General features: G+C 45.9%; 1 protein-coding gene across 3 annotated transcripts in view; it reads left to right on the forward strand.

Annotated features, from left to right (window-relative positions):
• Nucleotides 1-19987, forward strand: part of kntc1 (kinetochore associated 1) — a 145122-nt gene that overhangs the window by 63250 nt on the left and 61885 nt on the right. For all 3 annotated transcript variants that reach the window (XM_060906837.1, XM_060906839.1, XM_060906838.1), the window contains exons 28-37: nt 5617-5733; nt 5826-5898; nt 5998-6065; nt 6151-6485; nt 12502-12674; nt 13118-13215; nt 13312-13453; nt 17518-17574; nt 18788-18951; nt 19792-19896. In XM_060906837.1, the coding sequence (XP_060762820.1) occupies nt 5617-5733; nt 5826-5898; nt 5998-6065; nt 6151-6485; nt 12502-12674; nt 13118-13215; nt 13312-13453; nt 17518-17574; nt 18788-18951; nt 19792-19896 (1332 nt within the window). The remainder of the gene's footprint in view (nt 1-5616; nt 5734-5825; nt 5899-5997; nt 6066-6150; nt 6486-12501; nt 12675-13117; nt 13216-13311; nt 13454-17517; nt 17575-18787; nt 18952-19791; nt 19897-19987) is intronic.

The raw sequence follows: 19987 nt of genomic DNA on the forward strand, positions 1-19987 counted from the left end.
TTACAACAGGTCATGTGACTGACCTGTTGCCAATTAATCTATTTTAGTTGTGAGCTGTTACACTGTTGGGTGTGGTGGGGTTGTTGTGGTTTTTTTTTTTAAGCATAACTTTTTTCCAGTCTTTTGTTTTCCCGTCCCAGCTTTTTTTTCTTCATAGTGTTGTAGGCACTAAATTCAAAATGAACATAAATGGATAGGCAGGCAGGCATCCTTCAATCCCAGGGAATTATGGAGTTGTGCCCTGGGCATCTATCCGGAAACAGCGTCTGTTGTGACTGTGGAGTCCAGTGCAGGAGTAACAGTCCCTGCTTCAGTGGGCGCAGGTAAAAGCTGAGGCAGGTCTCTCCGGTGGTGGCAGGGCCTTCCTCTGGAGTCGTTTCTCCTCAGCTTGCCGCATCAGTTCAATTTTGAACTGTGAGTCCCTTTTGCACTTCGCGCTTCCAGGCGTTTCTGTCTGCAGCAACTGCCTCCCAGGTGTTGGGGTTGATGCCAAGTGCCTTGGGGTCGTGTTTGCAAGTGTCTTTGAAGCGTAGCTGGGGTCTTCCTGTTGGCCTTTTCCCTGCTGCCAACTCTCCATAGAGGAGGTCCTTGGGGATACGGCCATTCTTTGTGAGTGACGTGTCCCAACCAACACATGCGTTTCTGTTTCAGGAGGGTAATCATAGAAGGGACCCCTGCTCTCTGAAGTACTGTGCTGTTGGGTACATGGTCTCTCCATGAGATGCCCAGGATGGTCCTCAGGCAGTGCATATGAAATGCGTTGAGTCTTCTTTCCTGGTGGGAGCGCAGGGACCATGATTTGCTGCCGTAAAGGAGCATGCTCACCACATGTGCCGTGTAAACCTGGGCTTTGGTGTGCTGTGTCAGCTTACTGTTTGCCCAGACTCGTTTTGTCACCCTGGACAATGTTGTTGCAGCCTTTCCAATGCGTCTGTTGAGCTCGGACTCCAGGGAAAGGGTGTTGGAGATTGCAGAACACAGGTACATGAACTCGTGGACTGCCTCTAGCTCATAGTCAGTAATGCTGACAGAGGGCGGTTCGTCTACCTCCTGTCCCATCACCTGCATTTTCTTTAGGCTGTAAGTGAGGCTGAACAAATTGCAGGCTGTGGCAAAGCGATTCAGGACCTGCTGCAGGTCTTCTGCTGTGTGGGTAGTGAGTGCCATATTGTCAGCGAAGAGGAGGTCCCTGAGGAGTCTCAACTGTACTTTTGTCTTGGCACGGAGTCTGGACAGGTTGAAAAGGTTACCATCAGACCTTGTGCAAAGGTCTGTCACTGTTCCAAAAGGTGTGCTTCAGCAGGACGGAGAAGAAAATGCCAAACAGGGTTTGAGCAAGGGGACAGCCCTGCCTAACTCCGCTGCGATTGTCGAACGGCTCGAATGTTGTGCCATTGTACGCGATGGTTCCCTTCAATGTTTTCATGGAAAGATCTTACCAAGCTAAGCAAGGTGGGAGGACATCCAGTCTTTGCCAGAATCTTGAAGCGACCATCCTTGCTCATGAGATTGAAAGCCTTGGTAAGATCAATAAAGGTGATGTACAAGGCCTTTCTCTGCTCCCTGCAATTTTCTTGGAGTTGTCTCGGGGAGAACACCATATCGATAGTTGATCTCCCAGCTCTGAAGCCACACTGTGACTCGGGGTATACTCTTTCAGTGAGGATCTGAAGCCTGGCCAAGATGACTCTGGCAAAGAGTTTCCCCACAAAGCTGAGCAATGAGATGCTGTGATAGTTGTTGCAATCACATCTCTCGCCTTTGTTTTTGTAGAGAGTGATGTTCTCATCTCTCATGTCTAGGGGCACTGAACCTTCTCTCCAACATAAGCACAGAAGTTCATGCAGCTCCTTGGTGAGTGTCTCCTTGGCACACTTGAGAACTTGGGATGGAATGCCATTGCCTCCTGGGGCTTTCCCAGAGGAGAGTGCATCCAGTACTTTCTCGACTTCTTCCAATATAGGTTTGCAGTCAAGTTTGATCATTGTAGGCAGGCTCACCACAGCATTCAAGGCTTCTGTGCTGACCAAATTCTCTCTGGAGTACAGTTCTGAATAGTGCTCCACCCATCTGTTCATCTGCTGTTCACGATCCTTGAGAACTTCTCCGGTGGCTGACTTCAGCAGTCTTGTTCTGGGTGGGTCCTATTGCCTGCTTGATCCCTTTGTACATACCCCTTATGTTGCTGACTATACCAGCAGCAGTCTGTATGCTGGAGCAGAGCTGGAGGCAATAATCATTGGCACAGTGCCTTACGACCTGTTGGACTCTGCTTCGGGCAGTATGGAGTACCTGCAGGTTCTCTTGTAGGCCAAGAGGGCTTCACTCTTTTCTTCAATCTAGGGTAGCAATTCCTCTGCATTGACCTCAAACCAGTTGGCTGACTTGACCTACTTCTTTCTGAAGGTGAACATTCCAGTGTTCTAGATAGTATCCCTCAGGTATGACCATCTCTCACTGGTGGTGCCGCTGGACGGTTCAGGGAGGGCATCCTTCAGTGCCCAGGTGAACTCTTCCACTTTGTCAGGATTGCGGGTCTTGCTGGTGTCGATGCGTAGCCTGCCGTCCTTCTTTGCTCTGTATATTTTCTAGGGCTGGAACTTTACTTTTGCTTCTGCACTCTGGAAGCTCAGTTTGACAGTGCCGAGGTCACTGTGTCTCGTAAGCACCAGGTCGACCTGGTGCCAGTGCTTGGACCTGGGATGTCTCCAGGAGACCCTATGCTGGGGCTTAGTGTTGAAGGTGTTTGTGATGCACAGGCTGTGATGGCAGCAGAACTCCAGGAACTGCTGTCCATTTTCGTTCATCTTCCCACCCCCAAACTGACCCAGGCAAGAGGGCCAAGAGCTGTGGTTGGGATCAACTCTGGCGTTGAAGTCTCTAAGGAGGAACACTGGGTCTTGCTGGGAAACTGTGCTGATAACGGAACTGAGATAGTCATAGAATTTGCCCTTCACTTCTGCTGAGGAGGTCAGAGTTGGTGCATAGGCACTGATGAGGCTAACCATTCCTGCTGCTGTTCGGAGCTGGATCTTGAGGATCCTTCCAGAGTCCTCTGTGGTTCATACAATGGAACTGAGCAGTCTGTTCCTGATGGGAAAGCCAATGCAATGCTCCCTGGTCTCTTCAGGCAGTTTGCCTTGCCAGAAAAAAAGTCAAGTTCTTGTCCCTGATGCTGCCAGATGAGGAAAGTCTTGTCTCCTGAAGGGTGATGTCCATCTTGAGCCTGCTCAGTTTGTTGTTAATCACGGGGGTCTTACGAGCATTGCTCACTTCCTGTAGATCTTCTGAGAGGCCAGGTGTCATGGTCCTTTGGTTCCAGGTGCCCAGTCTGAAAACTGGGCTGTTTTTTGTTTTTGCTTATTTTTGCCTGGTGCACAGTTGATGATCCACTTGTCAGGTTTGCCCAATGCGCCATGCAGCCAGTGAAGCAGGGACATAGCGGGACACCACCTTATTGGCTGGGGGCTGCCCAGCTTGAGGTGGGCGGTAGATATCCAGTGAAATCCTAGGATATTTCTCCCACTGTCGGAAGCGACCCCTAGTGCCTCACTCTACGCCAATCAAGTAATAGGCTTAGAACCGGCAACTGCCGCTTCCCGTGTTGTGTCGACACTGTCAAGCGACGACGCTGGAGTGTCCTCTCCAGGGCACAAGCTTGGGCATATTATATGGAGAACCAACTGTTGCCCATGCAGTAGGTCTCCCCCTCTCCATGCCACCGAGGTGATCCAAGGGAAAGGCAGTCGCCGATACAGCTTGGCAACAGTATCGTCACAGGAGTTGCTGGAGTGTAGCTGAAAACTGCTGCAAACCATCTTAGGGGCTCTAGCTCTGGACTTTTCCTCAAGGTTGACTCCCAAAGCCTTTCTCGTGAACAGGTATTGTGAAAGGGTACCGGTGCTGTCCCACTTCCACTAAGCATCACCACCAAATGAGTTCAACGAGAACGAAGATTTTAAAAGTAAATAAATGTGATTTATTTTGCCATACGGAAAAGTAGTCAAAATACAAACAAAAGACTTTCAAAATAAAACCAAACGAGCCATCATAGGCATAACTAAATAAACACACATAGAACTGGAAGGCAACCTCACAACAAGCTGCAACAACAGTGCTTACAGTTCACCGTTCTCAATTCTGCATTACAAGGGTCTCACCTCCATCAGAGCCTGTCAAAACTAACTACCACAAAAAAAAAAATACAGCCCTTTAAATATCCCACCAATTACCCTCTGATTGGCTGAGCCCACAATATACGGAGTGCTATGATTGGCTAAAATACAATGCACAGTAATACAATAATTGACAAGGATAGGAAAAATAATAATCCTATAATTGGCCAACTTACCTCCTAAACCCAGCCACCAATGAGAAACAGTGTAAATGATTAAATAAATCCATTCACCACAAAGGTACAAACCAAAACAAATCAACATTGACAGTGAAGATTAAAAATGTCAACATTCCATTCACCATTAAAATGCATAACAAACATCTACCACTATACCTACATACATTTCCCATCCCCACAGTTAACATAAATAACACAAACATCACAAAAGACACAACACTCACCCCTACAACCAGTAAACTTTCCCTAGCCCAAGGTGGAACTTAAAAACATCGCTCACCCGAGGCGCGCGCTTCCTACGGGGAATCCATGTCAGACGGACCAGGGAGACATCAGTGCTAATGAATGCAAGTGTGTGAGTTGTGGAGAAACCAATATCAACAACGGAATGGAAAATGGAGCAGAATCAGAAGTTATCTTCCTGTTCGTTAGGATGTTTGAATTAAACTGCATTTAAACGGTAAGGTAACTGTGTTTATGATTTATAATGTGTGCCGCTAATGATCAAAACTCACCGGATATATGCCACTACCGGTTCAATGGAGATACATGCAATTAGCATGCCGATGTAACTAACAGTGTGGTGCATTCTGGGTAATGTAGTGTGAGTAAACAGGGACGATACGCCAACAAAACAAAAGACATAGACAAGCCATGGCCAATACATTGACACAAAGTCCACATGTTGTGCACAGGTTTAAAAAGTGTTCATACTTTTTACAGGTATGCTGAAAGGCAGCTGAGGTTTGAGATCAGAGTTTTCCTTCTCCTTGGTGGACTGCCTTTCCAGGCTAATGAGCTCTGCCTACCCAAAGCAATTGGTTTTAATGTGCCAGAGACCCGCCTTTGCCCCTTCTTCTGTCAGTAAAAGCAGTTCTGCCGGGCTTAGAGGCTAAACTGTGCGAGTTGGACTTGGTTGTCAGAGGCTATTTGAGTCGCATGCTGAGTGGTAGCACTTTTTAGACAGTGGAAGCTTATCCCTGCTACCACCCCAGCTATGACAATCTTGGAACCTGGCATATAATATCTTCCTGAGCCTGCTTCATCCTGTGTTAAGATTATATTCTGTATTTGAGTATTGCCAGTTTTATTCCACAATACACATTCTGTAAAGCAGACTTCATAAGGCCCTATACATATCTGGGACCATTTTCCAGAGGTGTGTGTGTGTGTGTGTGTGTAAAAAGGAAAGAAAAAAAAAGTGTGAGTAATCCCGTCCGTCCATCCGGTTTTATAATTTGTATGTCTTTTTATATTTGCAGAGGGATAAGTGTATAGCTGGGCTGAAAAAGCTGCCACCTTCTGAGGCAGAACTTGTAATTGAACGACTGACCAACTGGGCAAGACTCCAACTGCAGAACAAGGAACAACTGACTGAGGTTGTATCTCATTGGCTTGTCTAAGGCTTGTAGTCATTTTGTGCAAATCTGCCGTAATTTGTAATTAACGTTAAGCTCCTTTTGCTTTGCAGCTGAAGAAACTACATATGCAAGTTGCTCAGACAATGGTAGAGGCACTGAAGTATCTGCAGAGCATTCAGAGAGGTGATGGTCCTCTCCAGGACAGAATTTTTTTTAAAGTACCAATATGGAACTTATAACCTCTTAATTTTTAATAGCAGGTTTTTTATTTAATTCACACAGTTTATTCCTTAAAGAGAATGGAGTGTGAGAACAGCTTGAAAATGTTCACAGCTATTGCTCACTTGCAGGTACTTAATCTTCTCAAGTACATTTTACTTTTTAATATTTTAATTTTGAATTAAATAAGATCTTTTCCTTATGCATGTACCTTAGGAGGACTTTGACATCTTCCTGACCCCTGAGGAGTATGATGATCCAGCAGTGAGGAGGCAGTTCAATAAACAGCTCATCACTGCATCTGAGAACACACGAGCATGGCGTCATTTGAGGAAGAAGCACCCTGACAAGTCTAACGCTAAAGAGCCAGACAACAAGGCCAAAGCGGCAGTGGCTAATGACCCTGATGGCAAAACAAGAACGCTGTCCACTGAGGCTGGACTTCATCGTCTGGCCAGACACCTTGAGAGGACTGAGCAGGAGCTGTGGGCAGACCTGTCAGATCGAGCTTTAGAAGCTGGGAATGTAGAGAAAGCCCTTAAAATCCTCAGGTACTAACAGTGAAACTTAAGTATTTCACACGTACAGTGTTTGGTCTGTTTGAACGGAACCCTGGTGTATTTTCCCCCTGCGCACATTTCATTTGTGCAGGTGTGAACACAGTAATCATGAATGTGGACCAAAACCAGCCTGAGAGGGTCTGAGTGAGGTGGATTCAATCCACTTCCAAGTGAACTCCGGGTCGATTGCACTGAGAGTGCAAAAAATTTTATTCTGAATCAACTTGACTGCATGATGTGAGCACACATAATGTGTATTTTTGGTTGCAGTGTTTTTTTATTTTTGTATCCATGAACTGCTAAACTGAGTCGCAAAGCACGGACTCAGCCTAAGGACACAGGGCTCGACATTAACGCTTGTCCGGGACAAGTGATTACTTTATGTCGGACAAGTTCATCGTCTGACAAAGTATCACTTGTCCCGGACAAGTTGGTTGGGGCTCGTTTGCGAGCGCTTGGTGGCCGGGCCTTTGCCCATGGGGCCCGGCCGGGCTTAGCCCGAAGAGGTGACGTGGGCCCGACCTCCTGTGGGTTCACCACCCACAGAGGTAGCAGTAGGGGACTGGTGCAGTGTGGATTGGGTGGCAGTCGAAGGCAGGGGCCTCAACGACCTGATCCCCGGACACAGCGGCTAGCTGTTGGGACCTGGAATGTCACTTTGCTGGGGGGGAAAGAGCCTGAGTTTCTGCGGGAGGTTGAGAGGTACCGGCTAGAGATAGTCGGGCCCACCTCCACGCACAGCTTGGGCTCTGGAACCCAGCTCCTCGAGAGGGGCTGGACTCTCCACTTCTCTGGAGTTGCCCATGGTGAGCGGCGGCAGGCTGCTGTGGGCTTGCTTATAGCTCCCCAGCGCAGCCGCCATGTGTTGGAGTTTACCCCGGTGAACGAGAGGGTTGCCTCTCTGCGCCTTCGGATTGGGGAGAGGGCTCTTGCTGCTGTTTGTGCCTACGGGCCGAATAGCAGTATAGAGTATCCAGCCTTCTTGGAGTCCCTGGGAGAGGTACTGAGGGGTGCTCAGACTGGGGACTCCATTGTGCTACTGGGGGACTTCAATGCTCACGTGGGCGATGACAGTGACACCTGGAGGGGCGTGGTTGGGAGGAACGGCCTCCCCAATCTGAACCCGAGTGGTGTTTTGTTATTGGACTTCTGTGCTAGTCACGGTTTGTCCATAACGAACACCATGTTCGAGCATAGGGGTGTCCATAAGTGCACGTGGCACCAGGACACCTTAGGTCGGAGGTCGATGATAGACTTTGTCATTTCATCTGATCTCCGGCCCTATGTCTTGGACACTCGGGTGAAAAGAGGGGCTGAGCTGTCAACTGATCACCACCTGGTGGTGAGTTGGATCCGCTGGCGGAGGAGGAAGCTGGACAGACCTGGCAGGCCCAAATGCATGGTGAGGGTCTGCTGGGAACGTCTGGCCGAGCACTCTGTCGGGGAGGTCTTTAACTCCCACCTCCGGGAGAGCTTTTCCCAGCTTCCGAGGGAGGCAGGGAACATTGAGTCTGAGTGGACCATGTTCTCTGCCTCCATTGTGGACGCAGCTGTTCGGAGCTGTGGCCGCAAGGTCTCCGGTGCCTGTCGTGGCGGCAATCCCCGAACCCGGTGGTGGACACCAGTAGTAAGGGATGCCGTCAAGCTGAAGAAGGAGTCCTATCGGGCCATGTTGACCTCCGGGACTCCTGAGGCAGCTGACGGGTATCGGCAGGCCAGGCGTGCCGCAGCTCGGGCAGTTGCGGAGGCAAAAACTCGGAACTGGGAGGAGTTCAGGGAGGCCATGGAGAAGGACTGTCGGTCGGCCTCGAAGAAATTCTGGCAAACCGTCCGGCGCCTCAGGAGGGGGAAGCAGTACTCTGCCAACACTGTTTACAGTGCGGGTGGGGAGCTGTTGACCTCGACTAGGGACATTGTCGGGCGGTGGAAGGAATACTTTGAGGATCTCCTCAATCCCACCGTCATGTCTTCCATTGAGGAGACTGAGGCTGATGACTCAGAGGTGGACTCGTCCATGACCCAAGCCGAAGTCACTGAGGTGGTTTGCAAGCTCCTCGGTGGCAAGGCACCGGGGGTGGATGAGATCCGCCCTGAGTATCTCAAGTCTCTGGATGTTGTGGGGACTGTCTTGGTTGACACGCCTCTGCAACATCGCGTGGCGGTCGGGGACAGTGCCTCTGGAGTGGCAGACTGAGGTGGTGGTCCCTCTTTTTAAGAAAGGGGACCGGAGAGTCACTTGGGCGATGACAGTGATACCTGGAGGGGCATGATTGGGAGGAACGGCCTCCCCGATCTGAACCCGAGTGGTGTTTTGTTATTGGACTTCTGTGCTAGTCACGGTTTGTCCATAACGAACACCATGTTCAAGCATGGGGTGTCCATAAGTGCACGTGGCACCAGGACACCTGAGGTCGGAGGTCGATGATCGACTTTGTTGTCGTTTCATCAGATCTCCGGCCCTATGTCTTGGACACTCGGGTGAAGAGAGGGGCTGAGCTGTCAACTGATCACCACCTGGTGGTGAGTTGGATCCGCAGGTGGAGGAGGAAGCCGGACAGACCTGGCAGGCCCAAACGTATGGTGAGGGTCTGCTGGGAACATCTGGCCGAGCACTCTGTCGGGGAGGTCTTTAACTCCCACCTCCAGGAGAGCTTCTCCCAGCTTCCGAGGGAGGCAGGGGACATTGAGTCTGAGTGGACCATGTTCTTTGCCTCCATTGTAGACACGGCTGTTCGGAGCTGTGGCCGCAAGGTCTCCGGTGCCTGTCGTGGCGGTAATGCCCGAACCCGGTGGTGGACACCGAAAGTAAGGGATGCTGTCAAGCTGAAGGAGTTCTATCGGGCCATGTTGGCCTCCGGGACTCCTGAGGCAGCTGGTAGGTATCGGCAGACCCGGCGTGCCGCAGCTCGGGCAGTTGCGGAGGCAAAAACTCGGAACTGGGAGGCGTTCAGTGAGGCCATGGAGAAGGACTATCGGTCGGCCTCGAAGAATTTCTGGCAAACCGTCTGGCGCCTCAGGAGAGGGAAGCAGTACTCTGCCAACACTGTTTACAGTGCGGGTGGGGAGCTGTTGACCTCAACTGGGGACATTGTCGGGTGGTGGAAGGAATACTTCAAGGATCTCCTCAATCCCACAGTCAAGTCTTCCATTGAGGAAGCGGAGGCTGATGACTCAGGGGCGGACTCGTCCATTACCCAAGTCGAAGTCACTGAGGTGGTTAGCAAGCTCCTCGGTGGCAAGGCACCGGGGGTGGATGAGATCCGCCCTGAGTATCTCAAGTCTCTGGATGTTGTGGGGCTGTCTTGGTTGACACGCCTCTGCAACATCACGTGGCGGTCGGGGACAGTGGCTCTGGAGTGGCAGACTGGGGTGGTGGTCCCTTTTTTTAAGAAAGGGGACCGGAGAGTGTGCTCCAATTATAGGGGAATCACACTTCTCAGCCTCCCAGGGAAGGTTTACTCCAGGGTACTGGAGAGGAGAATTTGGCCAGTAGTCAAACCTCGGATCCAGGAGGAACAATGCGGTTTTCGTCCTGGTCGCGGAACACTGGACCAGCTCTATACCCTTCATAGGGTGCTCGAGGGTTCATGGGAGTTTGCCCAATCAGTCCACATGTGCTTTGTGGATCTGGAGAAGGCATTCGACCATGTCCCTCGTGGTATTCTGTGGGGGTTGCTTCGGGAGTATGGGGTTCGGGGCTCTTTGCTAAGGGCTGTCCGGTCCCTGTATGAACAGAGCAGGAGTCTGGTTCGCATTGCCGGCAGTAAGTCAGACCTGTTCCCAGTGCATGTTGGACTCCGGCAGGGCTGCCCTTTGTCACCGGTTCTGTTCATAATTTTTATGGACAGAATTTCTAGGCACAGCCAGGGGCCGGAAGGAATCTTGTTTGGGAACCACAGGATTTCATCTCTGCTTTGTGCAGATGATGTTGTCCTGTTGGCTTCTGCAAACCAGGACCTTCAGTATGCACTGGGGCGGTTTGCAGTCGAGTGTGAAGCGGCTGGGATGAGAATCAGCACCTCCAAGTCCGAGGCCATGGTTCTCGACCGGAAAAGGGTGGCTTGCCCTCTCCAGGTTGGTGGAGAAGTCCTGCCTCAAGTGGAGGAGTTTAAGTATCTCGGGATCTTGTTCACGAGTGAGGGAAGGATAGAGCATGAGATCGACAGGTGGATCGGTGCGGCCTCCGCAGTGATGCGGTTGCTTTACTGGTCCGTCGTGGTGAAGGAGCTGAGCCAAAAGGCGAAGCTCTCGATTTACCGGTCGATCTATGTTCCGACTCTCACCTATGGTCATGAGCTTTGGGTACTGACCAAAAGAACAAGATCATGGATACAAGCGGCCGAAATGAGTTTCCTTCGCGGGGGGGCTGGGCGCTCCCTTAGAGAGGGTGAGAAGTACAGTCACTCGGGAGGAGCTCGGAGTAGAGCCGCTGCTCCTCCACATCGAGAGGAATCAGCTGAGGTGGCTCGGGCATCTCTTTCGGATGCCTCCTGGACGCCTCCCTGGGGAGGTGTTCCAGGCATGTCCCCCTGGGAGGAGGCCCCGGGGAAGACCCAGGACATGCTGGAGGGATAATGTCTCTCGGTTGGCCTGGGAACGCCTCGGTGTTCTTCCTGAGGAGCTGGCCGAGGTGTCTGGGGAAAGGGAAGTTTGGGCTTCCAAGCTCAGACTGCTGCGTCTGCGACCCGGCCCCGGATAACCGGAAGAAGACGAGACGAGACTTTCATCGCAATTTTTTGGAAAAAAACCCACACCATCAGACATTTTAGCCCGCAACAATCACAAAAAAGGCCCGCGAAATCCTGTGGGGACTGAATATTCCACTTGCGAAACCGGCCAATACTGCTTCGTGTATTTGAGCTGAAAAGTAAACGGTCGTTTATGATTGGTTTTAATCGTGTCATACACGTGGATTTGTTGACATTTCTGTTGGCGGGATCATTATTCAACTGTATATTTGCATTGAGTATGTGGTAATTTCCAAATCTTTGAGTTGTTGCTGATGGTGTTCATTATAAAAATTTAGACATTTAGAAAATGTCCCTCCTGAAGTTCGGCTTCACAAAGACGTCTAGTGAATCCGAGGCATCTGGTGCTGAAAAGAAGAGGAAACAATCACAGCAGAACTATGAAAGCAAGAGAGAGCAGAAATTTCTCAATTCTTGGAAGGATGAATTTGAATGGGTCCAAGACACCGGAGATGGAATGTAATGTTCTCTGTGCATATCGCATCCTACTTATGCTGATGTCTCGAGCAGCATGTTTAAAGGTACAGCTTCATATAGGCGAGACATTCTAGTGTCTCATGGCAAGAGTACAAGCCACAAGCGGTGTGATACAAATGCAATAAAGATTGTTGGGTTACAAATAGTTTGTGTGTGGTGTTTTTTTTTTTTTTTCTCCCCCTCAAATATTTCTTCGGACAAGTCAACTTCACATTCGGACAAGTAAATTTCCTTTCAACTTGCCCGACAGGACAAGTGGTTTCAAAAGTTAATGTAGAGCCCTGGGACAGAGCTGTCGTCCTCTAGATTTTCTATAAACAAACAAAAAGAAAATAAACACTGGATGTGACAAAAATAATTTGTATATATCTAATATTTTATGTTGCCTCAGTTCTCTCTATGCTCGTGCAACTTATGTGATTTCTACACACACCTGGTAAATGTTTGTTTACCTTATTTCTTCACTGTATTTTCAACCAATGAATGAAGTGTGAAATCAGCGTGAAAGTACCTTTTTTATGAGCACTTGTTAGTCCATCACCCCAAGGACTGTTCCAAAGCTGTTAGCTTAAATGAGCTCTTTGAAGGATTGTAGTCTGTATAAATAATGCCTCATGAATAATATATGAACCATGGAATCTTTTGAAATTGTCTAATAGCTTCTTGTATAAATGTATTGTCATCTACATGTCCACTCACCTTTGACTTAAGTGACCTGGAAGATTGAGAACCTTCATGGCTTCTGAATGTTAATAAGCGGTACTGTTTTTCTCTCTTTTTAGTGAACTCTACCAGCACCATCCTAACTCAAGCACAGGCCAAGCGCTCTTCAAAACGGCACGGCATCTCTGTCAGATGCTTGAGGACAATGTCCCCATGGTCCTGCCTGAAAGAGTAAATCTTCCAGCCCTCATCCACAAACTGGCATGTCAGGCCATCACCATTTGCCATGATGGTACCTGTACTTTCATTTTACTCAGAAATACATTTATATTAATCAAGTAGTGATTGTTTTTTAGACTTTAGTCACTTATGAAATCAGTACTTAAGTATTTCTGAAGTCAAAGCTTATCCACAATGATTATTTTTTATTCCTGGGCATTTTGGTGTAGTAGCACCCTATAGTATTTTGTCAAATTAACTTAACATTGTCTAAGGTTCTAGAATTAACCTAAGAATTTTATGTACTTTTGAAAACAAAGAGCATGGTTTTATTTGTGATGTGGTGTTTTGAAGCCACTTGCAACTCAATCATACAATGACAAAATTAAATGAAAACAAAAAGGTAGTACAGTAGTATGTGATTGTTTGCTTGTTTGTTTTTTGCTTTTTCTTAGCCATTTTTTATTTACATTTAGTCATCGTCATCAAGATCATTTATGGTTTATTCTTCTGTAGATCTTCTGCTTGACTGTGTGGAATTGTGTAAAAGCACCAGATACGCAGCTGATGTGTTTCGTCAGTGTCAAATTGATGACTACGGCTTTGTTGTAAAGGTACGGTTCCAGCTTCTACCACATGTTTGTGTTTTGGCTCTGTATATTTACGAGTGTGTTATTTAGCTCACTTTTTATTTTGTGCTGCACCTACAGGATGCTATACTGAGCGGTGAAGAAGATGCCTACACAGAAAGCAGTGTTCAGGATGTGTTTAATGAAGATGGCATCATGCTGGACCCAGTCTCAGTGCTCCCAGAGCAGTATAAGATTACCACCAGTCTTCTGCCACTCGCAGGTACCGGTACCTACATGGTCCCTCTGTATTAAGCCAATATCATTTATACAATACGTATCACAAAAATATTGTACAACCCCGATTCCAAAAAAGTTGGGACAAAGTACAAATTGTAAATAAAAACGGAATGCAATGATGTGGAAGTTTCAAAATTCCATATGTTTTTAAACTGAGAAAATATATTATTTAAAGAGAAAAATTAGGTGATTTTAAATTTCATAACACCATATCTCAAAAAAGTTGGGACAAGGCCATGTTTACCACTGTGAGACATCCCCTTTTCTCTTTACAACAGTCTGTAAACGTCTGGGGACTGAGGAGACAAGTTGCTCAAGTTTAGGGATAGGAATGTTAACCCATTCTTGTCTAATGTAGGATTCTAGTTGCTCAACTGTCTTGGGTCTTTTTTGTCGTATTGTCCGTTTTATGATGTGCCAAATGTTTTCTATGGGTGAAAGATCTGGACTGCAGGCTGCCCAGTTCAGTACCCGGACCCTTCTTCTACGCAGCCATGATGCTGTAATTGATGCAGTATGTGGTTTGGCATTGTCATGTTGGAAAATGCAAGGTCTTCCCTGAAAGAGACGTCGTCTGGATGGGAGCATATGTTGCTCTAGAACAGGGGTGGGCAAACTTTTTGGCTCAGGGGCCACATTGACTTTTGAAATTTGCCAGGCGGGCCGGGCCAGCACCAAATTCATACATATCGAACATAAACCGGAAAAGCTTTAGTGTTATTGTAAGGCCTTCACTGACAGAGACCCAAATGCAGATTAGATTGACATTTATTTTAGTTCTCAGTCAACAAAGGCAGAGCAGAAAAATGTTTGCAGTTCAATAGATTGGCACTGGATCCATCCAGAAAAGTAATACACACACACACACACACACACACACACACACGACAGTAAGAAAAGTAGCACACTTAATTCTTAAATTACATCTTTGAGCTGCCAGGATGAGTAGGATGCCAGTGTATTTGTATATTTGTATCATTTTATACATACAACTAAATTGCATATCATTAAATTGAACTAAATTACATATCAGTACACATCATTTTTGTACATTTCACTGAACTTGTAGATTTACACCTGAGTTTTTTTTTTTTTTTTAACCATCCACTTCCAGCCTGCCAGTACAAGCAACCACCATTAGTAGGAGAGGTACCACACCATTCCAAAATGTTTGCAGTTCAACAGTTTGGGTACCACACCATGCCAACATGTTTGCAGTTCAGTGGTTTGGCACTGGATCCATCTAGCCCACAAAATCAAACAAAACAGCTCAAGAAAGCAAAAAACTCCAAACTGGTTTTCAGGTTCAAAGTCACTCACTGAAATATTTCCAGTCCTCAAAAAAATCAAAACGCAGGTTCCAAACAGGTTTTCATATTCCAAAAGGCCACTCATAGATCAGAATAACCTCCACAGGCAAAAGTCCAGGAACAGATATAAGCAGAAGCAAGGTCAGCTGCTCATAATACACCTATAATAGCAGACAGGGACGTAAATGAGGGGCGGAGCAGACACCCAAAAGCACATGGTACTTAAAAACAAACACCAGCACTACAGCAGCCACCGACAACCAAAATTACTAAGAGTTATACTTTTTATATTATTATGTCTGTAAACATGTGACTACCATCTTATTACAGCTCCAACATAGTTTTAAAAAGAGAAAGTGTTAATACTCACTCAGCAACCGCTGAGCTGTATTCGTCCGTTCTTGCGCTGACTGGTTGTTAGCATAATTAGCATGCTTGGAGGAAAAGTGCCGTTTGATGTTGTATTCCTTTAAAACTGCAACGGTTTCTTTGCAAATAAGGCATACAGCCTTTGATCGGACTTCAGCAAAAAAATATTTAGTTGTCCATTCTTTATTGAACACCCTGCACTCACTGTTCACTTTTCTTTTTTTAGGACCACTCATTGTAAAGTTTTATCCTGTTCTCGAGATCTTTAGTGGCACGGGCACCAGAATGACTTCCATGGCACGCGCTGCATCACTCTGCAAATGTAATCTCGCATGAATATGACTGACTGGAAAGACGGATCTCTAGAACACCTGTCTACGTGATAACACTGAAGCTTATAGTTTATAGATCTGCTCAATCGCGTTTATATGATTGTCTTCCGCGGGCCGGATTAAAAACGCCAACAGGCCGGATGTGGCCCGTGGGCCGTAGTTTGCCCACCTCGGCTCTAGAACCTGGATATACCTTTCAGCGTTGATGGTGTCTTTCCAGATGTGTAAGCTGCCCGTGCCACACGCACTAACGCAACCCCATACCATCAGAGATGCAGGCTTCTGAACTGAGCGCTGTTAACAACTTGGGTCATCCTTCTCCTCTTTAGTCCGAATGACATGGCGTCCCTGATTTCCATAAAGAACTTCAAATTTTGATTCGTCTGACCACAGAACAGTTTTCCACTTTGCCACAGTCCATTTTAAATGAGCCTTGGCCCAGAGAAGACGTCTGCGCTTCTGGATCATGTTTAGATATGGCTTCTTCTTTGAACTATAGAGTTTTAGCTGGCAACGGCGGATGGCACAGTGAATTGTGTTCACAGATAATGTTCTCTGGAAATATTCCTGAGCCCATTTTGTGATTTCCAATACAGAAGCATGCCTGTATGTGACGCAGTGCCGTCTAAGGGCCCGAAGATCACGGACACCCAGTATGATTTTCCGGCCTTGACCCTTACGCACAGAGATTCTTCCAGATTCTCTGAATCTTTTGATGATATTATGCACTGTAGATGATGATATGTTCAAACTCTTTGCAATTTTACACTGTTGAACTCCTTTCTGATATTGCTCCACTATTTGTCGGCGCAGAATTAGGGAGATTGGTGATCCTCTTCCCATCTTTACTTCTGAGAGCCGCTGCCACTCCAATGCCGCTTTTCCACTACAAACGCGGCTGAGTCGGGCTGAGCCGTGCCGTGCTGAGTCGGGCTGAGCGGGGCTGTTGGAGTTGCATTTCGACTACAACCGCGCTGAACCGTGCTGGCTGGAAGTGGGTGGACACATTGGGTGGAGTTAGCGAAAGTGGGTGGACGTCACATGATGTCGTTAAGCAGCGCAAACAGTGACATCAGTGAGCTTTTAAGCGGTAGTCTCACAACCCGAATAGTAAACAATAAACATGGAGGACATGGAGTCATTAGTGTTGCTGGTCTTGGTGCTGTGGCTTGTTGTCACCGACAACGCGGACAGATACTGGCAAGAGCGTATAGATGAGGCGAGGCGCATAAGGCTTCATAATTCTCGTAATTCGTAATTCTTCTCCTTCCGGGTTTGCGGTGTTTACAGATCCCAGCGCGCTCGCGGGGCGTGTGTGGGCGTGTGAGGACACTCCTCCTCACCAGTCAGTGCACAGGGGAGTGTCTGCTCACGCCCCCAGCCTCACTCGGCTCGCTTTGGCTCGCTTCAGCCCCACTCCAAAACCGTGCGAGTTTTAGGGGCTAAGCAGGGCTGAAGCGAGCTGAGTCGTGCTGGTTTTTGGTAGTCGAAACGTGAGCCGTGTCGGGCTGAAGTGAGCTGAAGCGAGCTGAAGTGAGCTGAAAAAGGGTCGTGGAAAAGGGCCACAAGATGCTCTTTTTATACCCAGTCATGTTAATGACCTATTGCCAATTGACCTAATGAGTTGCAATTTGGTCCTCCAGCTGTTCCTTTTTTGTACCTTTAACTTTTCCAGCCTCTTATTGCCCCTGTCCCAACTTTTTTGAGATGTGTTGCTGTCATGAAATTTCAAATGAGCCAATATTTGGCATGAAATTTCAAAATGTCTCACTTTCGACATTTGATATGTTGTCTATGTTCTATTATGAATACAATATCAGTTTTTGAGATTTGTAAATTATTGCATTCCGTTTTTATTTACAATTTGTACTTTGTCCCAACTTTTTTGGAATTGGGGTTATAGATTGTGTACAGACTGAAATATTGTCACTCACCATGTGGTGTTGTTTGAAATGGGTCACCAGCTTGAGTCCATTTTCCAAGGTGATAAAACTTGAATTAGATTGCTCTGTATTTCCATTTTTGTTGCTTTCTAGATTCAATATTTTATCCTCTGGGTTGCTCGTGCTTGTCATATTGTGCTCTTCAGGAAGGTAATTTACATTTCATGTCAAAATAACATATCTTTTATTAATATTGCTTTATAAATTTACTTGTATTTTTTGTTTTAATGATGATAGTGCTGTCGTTTTGTTCTTATTCAAGGTACTGCCCCAAAACTCTTTGTTTGAGGAAAAATCTATAGGACAGCACCATATATTTTAAACCCCAAATATTAATTTTATAAATTTATTAATAAATCTGAAGTTGTCTGTCTTTTCAGGTGTTTTCACCATAACTCTACTTTCAATAGGTGTTGATTGGTTTAACAATTAGTTTCTGATTGATTATAATGACATACAGTATTCTCACTGTATGGGTGACAAAGGGAAAAACATCATACCCTTTGTTCAAGATGTTGGGCCACCACAAGTCTCCAGAATGGTTTCAGTTTACCTTGGCACAGATTTTATAAGTCTGGAGTGATGAACAGCATTCCTCTAAAAGATGTTCCCTCAGCTGGTGTTTTGATTATGGTGGTAGAGTGTGCTCTCTAACACGTCATTGTAAAATCTCCCGTAGGTGCTCAGTTGAGTGAGGTCTGGGGAGTGTGAAGGCCACAGCATCTGATTTATATCCTTTTCACACTCATCACATTATTCAGTGAGCCCTTGTGCCCTGTACATGACGTGGAGTCATCTAGCAAGATCCCACACCCATCAGCACAGAAATGCTTCATTATAGGATAATCGGGCAGAAGAACGTTTGTGTTGATTTGCACTCAAAGGGGAGAAGTGGGCACAAACAATGGCTGCAAGAATCAATGAATTCCCTAAACAGCAGAACAGAGCTCGTGCTGCTTTTTGTGGGGCTTTTTTTTTTTAAACTGTCATTGGAAAGGTTTGGTCATTCTGTGAACCTCGTGCTTGACAGTGAGTGACATTCAGATGCAGCCCAACCATTTTTTTTTTTAAATGTCTACCAGTTTAAAGATTTCTGCTGGTATCTGATTATTTTTTATTGCTATACTGCCCACCACTACTACATTATTTCCACATAATAGTCCTGGTCCCTATACTTTAGTGAGAACACAAGACAGGAACTGTTTTTTCTTCCAAGAGAGTAGCGCACGTTTTTATATTCTCAAAAGCATTTAGAATCTTCAAAGAAGTACTCCTCAATGCTTTCTTGGCTTGTTCACCATCACTGAATTTCATAAAGATGGATTTTAAATATCTGGTTGTTCACTAATTGCATGTTTTACAGACACTGACTATGTTCGGCTGTTGCTGGGCCCCATGGCCACCATGCTGCAAAGTCTGCAGGAGTGTAGTCAGCTAGAACTGGCCCTGAGGTTGCTGCTGGACTCGTACGGCAGCATTTTACAGCACTTTGTCTCCAACAACATGGACCTCAGTTTGAGCATGAAGGTGAGACCTTTCTAAATCTAATTCACTGAAACTCAACTTCTCATCTTCGAAACCGCTTCATTTTAGGAGTGTAAACTTGTCGCTCAGACACCTTGGATAAATATTAACACTTGCATTACAATGTTTCTAATTCATCAGCATAATAACGAGTACATTCTTTGCGTCATGAGGTTTGACTATATATATATATATATATATATATATATATATATATATATATATATATAAAAATATGAGTGATTCCACGCTTATGGGTACTGAAATGGGGACATGAACTTATTTTTAAAAATTCACCTAAAACCCTTTCTTTTTTACCATCAGGTCACAAAACATGTCATCTTTAATGAATGATATGTTAAAAGATAACTTTAATTTTCTGAGATGTAATAAAAACATATTTATATGCCAAAGTCAGAACGTAACAGAAGTGTTGTGGACATATATATTCTCAATTTTAACAATGTAGAATTACTTTTTGAAACATAGGAAGGTGATGTTTTAGCAAATATAATTAATAATCATGTGTAGTAGAATAAACATACACATTCTTTCAATAAGATTAACAGGGTATATAGCTAGATTGTAATTAATTTGTAACAGACGCGAGATGGACAATCGTAACAGAACTAATGTAACAGACATCATTTTGGAACTCATAGGCTTGACTTTGGCATATAAATGTTTTTATTACATCTCAGAAAATTAAAGTTATCTTTTAACATATCATTCATTAAAGATTACATGTTTTGTGACCTGATGGTAAAAAAAAGAAATGGTTTTAGGTGAAATATATATATATATAAAGGTTTAGTCATACAGGCATCTTTTTTCCCTTCTCAGCTTCATAGTAACAGTCGGTTAGTCCGAGATAAACAGACTCTGGAAGCGATTGAGAAGACTGCTCTCTCTTCTATCAACATTATTGTGGTGTCTTTATTACATAAGGTGAGCATCCTACAGTTGGAAAATAAAGGTTTGAGTTGTTAAGACTTGCAATAGAAATAACTTTTTTTAAAGTTTGTTTGACAAAAAGATT

Source organism: Neoarius graeffei, chromosome 24 (assembly GCF_027579695.1).
Source record: "Neoarius graeffei isolate fNeoGra1 chromosome 24, fNeoGra1.pri, whole genome shotgun sequence".
Taxonomy (NCBI): Eukaryota; Metazoa; Chordata; class Actinopteri; order Siluriformes; family Ariidae; genus Neoarius; species Neoarius graeffei.